Here is a 10,575-nt window from a genome sequence, read left to right as displayed (position 1 = left end):
CCTCTGAACACCCGCCTCCCACCTGTCATTCCAACACTGACTTCCTGTAAGCCCCGCCCCTTCTCGGGAGGGACCGCCCCGGTTCGGTGTTCGCGGTTCCGCTCGCCCTAGCTCCTCCCTCGGACCTCCCCTGGCCTCGTAACCGAGTCAGCACCGCCTCTCCTAGTCTCAACTGGCTGAGTATGGCTCAGGGGCTCCCTACGGTTGGCGGCCTGCCAGGGGGAGGGGGGAATAAGGGAAGGGGGTGGGGTTAAGGGGGGCGGGCCTGGACGTGGGGAGTGAAAGCGAAAGCCCAGGAGTCGAGCCCGGAGACCCGAGATTTAGCTACTGGAGCAGCATGGCCAAGCCTTGTGGGGTGCGCCTGAGCGGGGAAGCCCGCAAACAGGTAATGTGGACCGGGAAGCTAGGAGGGGGCCGGGGAGCCCTCCTGGATAGAGGCGAAGCTGGGTGTTCCAGGGGACCAAGGCCGTGCCGGAGAACCACCCCAACCTCTCTCTTTAGTGCTTTCACTTCTGCCCGGGGATTCCCAGATTCCTGCCCTCTGGCCTGTCTCTGCACTGAGCAAGGACTTCCAAGGAAATCTGGCTTGTGGTGGGAAAGGCCAGAGCCACGTTGGAGGGCATTTAGTTGGGGATGGGATCTTACTGTTGATAATTGAGACCCTTAACCAACATTCGGGTACTGCTCTCTATGCAGGTGGATGTCTTCAGGCAAAATCTTTTCCAGGAGGTAAGTCTTCTGGATTCAAGCTATTTGACCCAGAATCTTAGGTCGATGCTTAAGGATCACAACCTCTCAGAGTGACCCCCAAACCCACCCTAGACCTGGGCCCTACTTCCCTTATCAAGCCTTCACCCAAGATAAGCTCCTAATTGATCTCTACCTCTAATTTGGTATCTTTTAATATTGTCCCCATTTCTGCCACTTCTCTCTCCTCTTTTGGTGTGGAGGGAGATGCTGTGGCCCTGAAGCAGGAATACCACAGCCCTAACCTTGGATCTGCCACTTCCCAGTTGGGCAAGTCCCTTCACTTTTCAGGACTTCAGTTTCCTCATTTGTAGGTCTTGGATTCAGTCCCACTTCTCAGACATCTCATTGAGTGTTTTCTGTGATTCCCTACCCTTGCAATATAATCCACAGGCTGAGGAATTCCTCTACAGATTCTTGCCACAGAAGATCATACACCTGAGTCAGCTCTTGCAAGTGAGTAGTATGGACCCCTTTGGCTCCATCCCATGACCTCTGTCCTCTCCACCCACCCTCTCTAACTAAAACCTGGGCTCAGCATGTAGAGAACAGTTGTGAGTGGTGGACTGGGAACTTTAGGATGGTGTGAGGCCTGAGCCTAGGTTGGGAGGGAGAGGGCAGGTGGGATGTGTGGAGGGAAGGTCGGGCAGCCCCTGACAGTAAGCTTTGTGCAGGAGGACTCCCTCAATGTGGCTGACCTGACCTCTCTCCGAGCCTCACTGGACATCCCTATTCCAGACCCTCCACCCAAAGATGATGAGGTGAGGCACTCAGGGTGTAGGGTTTAGACTATGTGCAGATGATGGCTCTCTAATCTCCATGACTTTTCTGAAGCTACTTTCACCCTTTCTACTTTAGATGGAAACAGATAAGCAGGAGAAGAAAGAAGGTAAGAGAAGAACGGGTAGCTAGGGAAAGGGAAATGGCACAATACTGCCGGATAAAAAGGGGCCTAAATCCCTTCTTTTTCACAGTCCCTAAGTGCGGCTTTCTCCCTGGGAATGAGAAGCTCCTGGCCCTGCTTGCCCTGATTAAGCCAGAAGTCTGGACTCTCAAAGAAAAATGTATTCTGGTAAGCCTGGGAACTGAGAGAAATAGAGAAGACAAGCCAGGCCAGGCCCTGGTGTCCTTCAGAAATGCAAGTCCTTCCTTCAGGAACCTATTCCTGAAATAGGAAACTTCCTTCTGTGACATGGGTTTAGATACCTTTTGTTCTGCTAGACCTCTCATATCACAGTGGTATCCCTGAAATCAAAGACCGTGCTATATTCACCTCCATAACCTCAGAACTCACTGCTATACCAGGTGGATAGTGCAGATGCTATAATATAGTGAGTTGATTTAAGAGTTTGGGCCCTAGAGGAAAACTGCCTGGATTCAAATCATGACTCTGTCACTTACCTAGCTGGTTATCTTAAGTAAGTCATTTAGATGTTCTATGGTTCCATTTTTTCATCTGTTAAGTGGGTATAATAAGAATATATAACTTGAGCCCTCGACAGTTTGGCTCAGTGAATAGAGCATCAGACTGCGGACCAAAGGGTCCTGGGTTCGATTCTGGTCAAGGGCCCGTACCTCAGTTGCAGGCTTCTCCCTGGCCTGAGCCCTGGTCACTGTGTGTTTAGGAGGCAACCAATCGATGTGTTTCTCTCACATCGATATTTCTCTCTGTCTTTCCCTCTCTCTTCCACTCTCTCTAAATACCAATGGAAAAATATCCTTGGGTGAGGATTGAAAATAAATAAATAAATAAATAAATAAATAAATAAAGCAGTTTTTTAAAAAAAGAATATATAACTTGAAAGATTAAATGAGATGTATAATACATAACACAGTGCTTGGCACATAATAAATGCTCAATTAAATATAGCCATTATTTTGAAATAGCAGAAATAGGAAGAACCCAGTAAGTTTGTTGAATGATTCCGACATGATACCTCTTCATGTAGGTGATCACGTGGATCCAGCACCTGATCCCCAAGATTGAGGATGGAAATGACTTTGGAGTAGCAATCCAGGTAAGAAAAGGGTGTATGAAGACATTAAGACCTGGGAGAGACTTGGAGAGTAAGGGATAGGAGCTAGACATAACTGGGAGGAGGAGGAAGATGATGAGTGAAGACGGGAGGAGATGAAGTGTTTTCTTTGCCTCCCATCTCTTTTGTCACCACAGGAGAAGGTGCTGGAGAGGGTGAATGCAGTCAAGACCAAAGTAGAGGCCTTCCAGACAACCATTTCCAAGTGAGGGCAGCAAGAAGGCCACCATGGGGCATGGGGAGTAGGGGAGCGGCTATGGGGACATTTTTGGGACTCCCAAAGCTAGGCAGTCCCATTAGGATGATGGGGGGCTTTGGGGAGGGAGGGTCTGAGGGAATATATCTCTCGGAATGCCCATTCTTATGGTTACTCCCCTTGCTTCTGGCAGGTACTTCTCAGAACGTGGGGATGCTGTGGCCAAGGCCTCTAAGGAGACCCATGTAGTGAGTGTATTGTCTGCTAGCCTTTCAGCTGAGGCTGGCAGCTGGGAGGGTGAGGAAAGGGAGACAGAAGTCCTCTTTGTCTTGTTTGTGACCTTCCCAATATGGGGAATATTAAGGTAAAAGCATTGCCTAGGAAACTGATTTGGGTTTCAACAATATTGACCCCTTTTTTTGTTTGGCACTGTGGGAATCCCGTTTCTTGTGCTAAGGGCTCATCCTCAAGTTACCTATTCCCTGTATGAGGAAACCAGACTATGTCTCAACCTCCTGACTCAGCTTTGCCTTCCACATCCCAGATGGATTACCGGGCCTTGGTGCACGAGCGAGATGAGGCAGCCTATAGGGAGCTCAGGGCCATGGTGCTGGACCTAAGGGCCTTCTATGTGAGTATGGAGTAAGCCCCCAAGGGATTTGGATGAGGGGGTGCAGAGGGAGAGCCAAGAACCTGACTGCTGTACTTCTGGCCTTCTTTCAGGCTGAGCTTTATCATATCATTAGCAGCAACCTGGAGAAAATTGTCAACCCAAAGGGTGAAGAGAAGCCATCTATGTACTGACCCCAGGGCTAAAAGGGAAATAAATTACCAATACTTTGTGTGGATTACCTCTGGTGTGTGTCATTCATTCAGAAAGCATTTACCGAGTGCCACCTTTGTCCAGACACGGAATGTGAATGTGGTGGTGGGAAAGGTAGGGGGTTCCAGGAAGACTTAGGATGAATTACATGCCCATTCTGTTCTTAAGAAGTCATCCTAAAGAACAGGGTGGGAACTGTTACTTGCCACGAAGGCCATGAAGATAACTTGTATTTGGGATTTGCACAAGATTATTTCCATCTGGGAGTTTCATGAGTGCTTCTTGGAAGAGGTGGCATTTGGGCAGAGCCCTTATAGGAAGAATCAAGGTTTGGACAGACAAGAGGAAAGCTCTTTGGCTGAGGTCAGGGAATGAAGAAAGGAAAAGCCTTTTATCGCTTCATCAGCTCAGAGCAAGCCTGGAGAAAGAATGAAGTTTCACTGGAAGAATTACAGGTTAATGGTTGAACTCCTCAAAGGCTGGGAGGGAAAAAAAAAACCTCTCAAGACATTATGCTAAAGCAAATTACAGCACAGGACATTATGGGAAGGATAGGTCTGTATAGTTTTTTGTGGTTTTTTTTACCCTCCTTCAGCCAATTGCTGTCTTTGTTTCTGCAGATATTACATCAAGGAAACCAAAGGCCAGATAACCTGTAGTTGGCTCATTAAATGCAAGAGCCGGTCTAGAGTACAAACCCACTCATTCGATAGTAGGAGCAAGGTAATTGGCTACATGCCCAAGTTCAAAGATCTGCTGCTGCGGGACACCTAACGCGGGCTGCCTCTGCGGGCCCCTTGGCCGGCGGCACAGGCGACCGAAGGAGCCGTCCTGCAATCACGAGTGGAAGTTGGGTAGCCTAGCCAGTCAGCGTGCGGGCCCTTCTCTCCACGGCGGTGGGTTCTTTCCACTCCGCCGGAGACAAAGGTGGGGCAAGTTTTGGATGAGGCCGGTGATTGGACAAAACGAGACCTCTAAGCCTATCAAAGAGCACCATGTAGGCAGTCTAGGAGCTGGTCTGGCTTGGAGCGGGCGGCTCCGGGTCTGCGGCCGCCCCCTGGGGGCGGGCGGACGCGGGCTCGGCACTGCGGCGTGCCATCGGGCCGCCTACGTTCCCGGCTCGGTTGGAGCCGGGCTCCAGAGCCAAGGCACCTTCGAGCCAAATCAGGGTTACCACCGAACCTAAGCGGGGGGGCTCAGGAAGGACCAGGGAGAGTGTCGGGGCGCTGGAGGAAGCTTCGCAGACGCGAGCTGGGGCCGGGTTTGCCATGGGGGAGGTGGAGATCTCGGCCCGGGCCTACGTGAAGATGTGCCTGCACGCCGCCCGGTACCCGCACGCCGCCGTCAACGGGTTATTGTTGGCGCCGGCGCCGCAGTCGGGGGAATGCCTGTGCCTCACCGACTGTGTGCCGCTGTTCCACAGCCACCTGGCCCTGTCCGTCATGCTGGAGGTCGCCCTCAACCAGGTGCGGCTGCTGGACGCCCACCAACCACCGTGAAACCCCCGAACACCCCTTGCCCAAGCCCATCCCCGGCCTCCAGCAGCAGCGAACACCCACAGGGCGGCTGCTGATGGCCCCTTTCCCATGGCAGGTAGATGTGTGGGGCGCGCAGGCCGGTCTGGTACTGGCTGGGTACTACCATGCCAATGCAGCTCTCGGGGACCAAAGGTGAGTCGGGTAGCCAGAGGCGCCAGAGGCGGAAGGCTAAGGGTTATGGGGTGGGGGTGCGGGTGCGGGTGCGGGTGGTGTCAAGAGAATTCCTCTTGGTCATTCCTTCCATCTTTCCTTAATCAAACGCTTAGGAGCAGGGACTGTACACCAGGCATGAGGTTGGGTACCGGAGGGAGGAAATAGAAATGTAAAGACTCTGCAGGAGCTGCGGCGGCGGTGGGCAGGATAAAACTGTGTGTAAGAAAAGGCTGACGCTTGTTTTAACCGAGGCGCCCCTCCCCCAACTGCTAAAAGAACACCGGAAGCCCAGCAAGCAACTTAAATAAAAACCACAACATTTCTTTTCTAGAAGTAGAAAAAAATTATCTACTTATATATTAATTGTATATCTGGATCAAAGTATACGTGGTTTTGTAATGTACTTTTCTCTCATTTAGTGAATATCTGACATCTTTCCATCTCTACACCAGGATCTACCTAAGCTAAGGCTATGAATAAGGATGTACCCTAATTTATTTAATGCCTATACTGAATATTGAGGTTGTTCCAATTTTTTTATTATAGTGCCCTACTATTATTACAGTAATTTCTTTATAAGTGGAATATCTGGGTCAGCATATGTATAGCTTACAGTTTACATCTGGATGGTTATGCCAACTTACCCCCCCCCCCCCCAGACCACCTTTGATTTCCACTCTCACCAGCAGTGCCTGAGCACCTGTTTCCCACAGCACGCAAGCATCACGCAGCCCTGCGGGAAGCATCAAGCAGACCTGAACCCCCCAGGTTAACTACAGGGAAAGGCAATCACTGCATCCATGTCCGAAATCTGGGAAGCACAGCTCAGATGGACGGGGTCTCTCCAGTCGGCTCCTCACTCCTCTGATCTTCCCTCTACACAGCCCTGGGCCCCTAGCCTTGAAAATCGCTGGGCGGATTGCAGAATTCTTCCCTGATGCAGTACTTATTATGGTGAGGCTTGGGTTTGGAGAAGGGGGTTGGAAAGAAAGTAGGGGAAGGCGGATCCTTGAAGCTCTCACCTGCCCTTCCTTATCTACACAGTTGGATAATCAGAAACTGGTGTCTCAGCCTCATGTGCCCCCAGTCATCGTTCTGGAGAACCAAGGTCTCTGCTGGGTCCCCAAGGACAAGAACTTGTGAGTGCCCCACTCCCTCTACCTCTCCTTGGAAATCCAGTGCCGGGGCCTCTGTCCTTGGTCCTGTCGTCCCAAGGGTCATTCTCTAGACCAGTGGTTGCCAACTGGTGGTCCGTGAGGTCCGAAAGGTTGGCGACCACCGCTCTGGACTTAATCTCTGTTATGTCTGGCCCCACTGCCTGCTGAGTTTGACCTCCATGAGGGTTATTATTTCAGAGTGATGTGGAGGGACTGGGAAGAGTCACGACAGATGGTGGGGGCACTACTGGAGAGCCGGGCCCAGCAGCACCTTGTGGACTTTGACTGCCACCTTGATGACATCCGGCAGGACTGGACCAACCAGCAGCTCAACACCAAAATCACGCAGTGGGTTGGTCCCACCGATGGAAATGCCTGAGCCATGGCCAGAGGGGGGTGTGCGCGCCAGGATCCAATAAAGAGACTTGAGCTAGTGGATACCATTATGACTATATTTATTGTGCCTAAGAGGCAAGTGAGGGAGAAACCTCCAATGGCAGAAGGTGGCACAAAGTCTGAAGTTCCCTGTCAACGACAGGAAGGTCTCTGCTGGACCCACTACAGTGTAAGAGGAAGCTCTCAATAGATCATTCCCTTTGTCTCTCCCCTGGGCTTCTTGAGCTTCTCAAAGTTCTTCAGGATGATATCATATAACACAGCCTATAGGACCAAGGAGGAGTGGGAATCAGCCATAAGTTCCCAGTGGCTCTGTGCCTCATTTCTAACCTGGTAGAGACACGGAGCTTTGTCACCCTTCACCCCCCAGTTTGCAGAGTCAGGGGATGGGTGGCCTGGGAAAGCTGCCTCTGCCCACCCCTGCCCCACCCTCTCCTCCTCACATAAGCGTTTCGGATCTCCATGACCATCAGCCGGATGTCCCGGTACTCTGCTTCATCCAGCTCATGCACCAGCTGCCTATAATCACCCTGTGGGAGACCTGGGTCAGGGCTGACTTCACATGTGTCCTTCCCTTCATACTCCCCAACCTGGGTCTCACCTACCACGTGGGGCTGCTTGGCTGCTTTGGTCACGGCATCACCCCGTTCAGAGAAATACCTGTGGGAAACAGAAGGGTATGGAGTGGGAGAAGGAGAGAGACGAGGCCTCTATCCAAGCCAAAGGCAGAATGTGTAACGGGTGCAACTGGGCAGACACTCACTTGGCGATTTGAGTGTGGAATCCTTCCAGCTTGGTGTGAAGGGCGGTCATCAGCTCAAACACCTTCTCCTGGGGACAGAATTCAAGGGGGAAAGTGGAAGACAGCGTGGACTAGAGAGGTAAGGAGGGCAGAGGAATGAGGCAGCGCTCTAACCTGGACAGCCACTCCAAAATTGTTTCCATCCTCAATCCGAGGGATCTGCAGCTGCAACCAGGTGGTGACCTGGGAGGAGGGAATAGCATCAAAGCCACATCAACCCCTCAACCCAATTCCCGAGTTCCTGTCCTTCCTTGCTTCCTGCCCACTTTGGGTGGAGGTATGCCAAGACCATCCTGAGCTCCAGGGCCTAAGCTTCTGACTTTGTGGCTATGCCCTCTCCTGCTAAGGCCTGGCAGGTGCCATGCCCTCAATGGCAGGGGCCAAGGAAGACAAAGGGTTTGGCCTAAAACCTGGAGGTGGAAGTGAAGGAGGAGGGCTCACCAGGTTAAGCTGCTCAATGACATCCTTGATCTCAGGCTTTAGGCGCTGCAGGAGGATCACGATCTTCTCGTTGCAGCTCACTGGGCCACAGGGAGGACCTAGAGAGTGGGCAATAGGTCAGTCACACGGCTGGGACTGAGTGAGGGGTGGGGAAGAGGAATCCTGTAGGAGGAGCTCCTGGGAGAGAAGACTCAAGATCCTTCCCACCATAGTGGTACCTTTGTCTTCATCTTCTTTCTTCTTGTCATCCTTGTCTTCCTTCTGCAGGGAAAGAATGGCACTTGGGAGTCGGGTGTAAGGCTAATTTTCCCCATTGTTGGGTCCCTCCTCCCAGCTCTTCCTGGCTTGCCTCCTGCTGTTTCTTCCGCTCCTCCTTCTCTTTCTCCTTCACTGGGTCAGGCACAGGAATGTCCAACGGGGCCTTCAGATTGCTCAGGTTGGCTTCATTGAGATCTGGCTCCTGGCACAGGGTAGGAGGAAGGCTGGAGGCAAGGGCATCCTTGTGGCCCCTTAGCCCCTACTCTTTAGCTCCCTGCTCAGCCTCAGTACCTTTAAAAATGCATCCAACTCAGAAATCTTCTTGGGGAAATAGCTCCCAAGCAGGTTCTCTGCCTGTGAATGCGGTGGAGGAGGGAGAAGTTGTGGGGAGGGGGGTGTCAGAATCAAATGTCCTCCTTCCTAGGCAGCAAAGCAGGGCTGACGCTGCTCAGCAAGGAAGGACTAGGCAGTGGGAACTGAGTAGGGATGGGGTGCTGATGGGGCAGGTCTTACCTTGGTACACAGGTCTTCACGGAACACATCTACCTGTGGGACACGGGCAGCCTTTCAGACACCTGGCTTTATGGCCAGTTCATCTGAGTACTGTTCCCTTAGGGTTGTGTAGGGCCTGGCCTGGGGAAGGGTGGAGTGGATGCCCTTGGGGCTGGATTTTGGGGATGAGAACCTTCCGGGCGGCGAAGGGCGAGTGGTTCAAGTGAGAACAGGTCCCTCGGGTGTCCTGGGCTGTGTAAGGAGAGGGGTAAGAGCCTTCTGCGCCGGGGCAGGGGCGGAGTGCCCTGTGGGGTGGGCCCCGGGCCCTCCCCGTGGAAAAGGCAAGGTGGTGGCCAGACAGGCCCCGCACCACGCCTGTGTGTGGGCCCGGCGCCGGGCCAGCGGACTTCCCCTCCACGCTAGCTCTCCGCTTCACCTCACCCCGCTGCACCCCGCCTCCCCTCTCCCGGCGGCCGAACCCCGCGGGGCTCCTCGGGGCTCAGGTGCTCCGGGCTTGGAGGCTCACTAGGGCTCGAAGACTGACCCCAAGTGTCGGGGGAGTGGGGGGCCGGGTCACCTACGCCCTCAGCCTTTCGGCGCCACGCCTCCCTGGTGGGTCCTTCCTCGAACCCGTAGCGCTCACCTTGGCTTGGGCTTCAGGCTGGACCCTGAGCGTGGCCATGGCCGGGGCGGGCGGGGGTCCTAGCGCCGCACGAGGAGCGAGGACTGGGCTCGGGGAAGGGAAAGCGAAAGCAGCGCGCGCAGCCGGCCGGCCTTCCTGAGTAGCGGGGAGTGGAGGCGCTGGAGGAGGCGGGGACAGGCCCGAGAGAGGGGCCGGGTGGGGATGGGGGGGGCGGGGGGGGGGTGAGGCGTGTGCAGCCAGGCGGCTCGGGCGGGCTCCCCCTAGAGCCCGAGGGGAGCGTTTCCACTGACCTCCTCCGCCCGCCCCCCGCCCCGCCTCCCTGCTCTCGACGCCCCGCCTCCTCCCTCCTCCTCCCTCCTCCTCCTCCTCCCTCCCCTGTCTGCTTTCCACGCCTGTGCGCTCTGCGCTCGGATTCTCGCCTCTCGGCTTCACGAGCCGTGTGCTGCCTGTACCCGGCCAGTGCCCGCCTTTGGACTCCCTCCTCCCCCGCCCCCCGCCTCCTGACTTCCCACTGGCTCTCTTTTTCATCTGCTGGCCCTGGGACAGGGATAAGCCTTACCTGGTGCTCTACCATCTTTCCTCAGCTGTGGAACAAGCCTGGCTTTTTCCCTCCAGCCCTGCCAGCCTGGGTCCCTGATTCCCCCCAGCATCCTCTGGCCAATGCAGTGACATTCAGACCCCAAACCAGACTCCAGTCAGCTCTCTCCTGACCCTTGTTGTGGACTCCATTCCTCTATAACCCGCTCTCCACACAGCAGCAGGATCTGGCTCTTTCTTGCTTAGAACTCTTTGGATTTTTAAAATATACACACATATATATATTATTATTATTTTTACTGATTTCAGAGAGGAAGGGAGAGAGGGGAACATCAATGATGAGAGAGAATCACCCA

General features: G+C 53.7%; 3 protein-coding genes across 4 annotated transcripts; 2 read left to right on the top strand and 1 right to left on the bottom strand.

The window, feature by feature from the left end:
* The first annotated feature begins 5 nt into the window (after positions 1-5).
* Positions 6-3,827, top strand: PSME2 (proteasome activator subunit 2). Its single transcript, XM_008158466.3, has 11 exons — positions 6-385; positions 697-729; positions 1,141-1,203; positions 1,422-1,508; positions 1,606-1,636; positions 1,722-1,819; positions 2,697-2,765; positions 2,921-2,988; positions 3,173-3,227; positions 3,524-3,610; positions 3,703-3,827. The coding sequence occupies exons 1-11, from the start codon at positions 338-340 to the stop codon at positions 3,781-3,783; spliced, it is 720 nt and encodes a 239-aa protein (XP_008156688.2). The 5' UTR covers positions 6-337; the 3' UTR covers positions 3,784-3,827.
* Positions 3,828-4,834: 1,007 nt separating this feature from the next.
* On the top strand, positions 4,835-7,088 carry EMC9 (ER membrane protein complex subunit 9). Its single transcript, XM_008158467.3, has 5 exons — positions 4,835-5,268; positions 5,396-5,472; positions 6,378-6,447; positions 6,538-6,632; positions 6,849-7,088. Exons 1-5 carry the CDS (start codon positions 5,071-5,073, stop codon positions 7,027-7,029), a joined length of 621 nt encoding a protein of 206 aa, XP_008156689.1. The 5' UTR covers positions 4,835-5,070; the 3' UTR covers positions 7,030-7,088.
* On the bottom strand, positions 7,089-9,867 carry PSME1 (proteasome activator subunit 1). Of its 2 annotated transcripts, XM_008158469.3 has the most exons (11): positions 9,683-9,862; positions 9,061-9,093; positions 8,839-8,901; positions 8,639-8,749; positions 8,508-8,550; positions 8,290-8,387; positions 7,963-8,031; positions 7,810-7,877; positions 7,652-7,706; positions 7,490-7,576; positions 7,089-7,310 (listed from the first exon to the last, which is right to left on the bottom strand). In XM_008158469.3, the coding sequence occupies exons 1-11, from the start codon at positions 9,719-9,721 to the stop codon at positions 7,230-7,232; spliced, it is 747 nt and encodes a 248-aa protein (XP_008156691.1). In that variant the 5' UTR covers positions 9,722-9,862; the 3' UTR covers positions 7,089-7,229. The 2 variants fall into 2 exon arrangements, with proteins under 2 accessions (XP_008156691.1, XP_008156690.1); XM_008158468.3 differs by lacking the exon at positions 7,089-7,310 and having other exon boundaries at positions 7,391-7,576; positions 9,683-9,867.
* Between the last annotated feature and the right edge of the window lie 708 nt (positions 9,868-10,575).

Source organism: Eptesicus fuscus, chromosome 5 (assembly GCF_027574615.1).
Source record: "Eptesicus fuscus isolate TK198812 chromosome 5, DD_ASM_mEF_20220401, whole genome shotgun sequence".
Classification (NCBI taxonomy): Eukaryota; Metazoa; Chordata; class Mammalia; order Chiroptera; family Vespertilionidae; genus Eptesicus; species Eptesicus fuscus.
The sequence above is the reverse complement of the archived record's forward strand: the minus strand, read 5'-3'. Positions and strand labels throughout refer to the sequence as shown.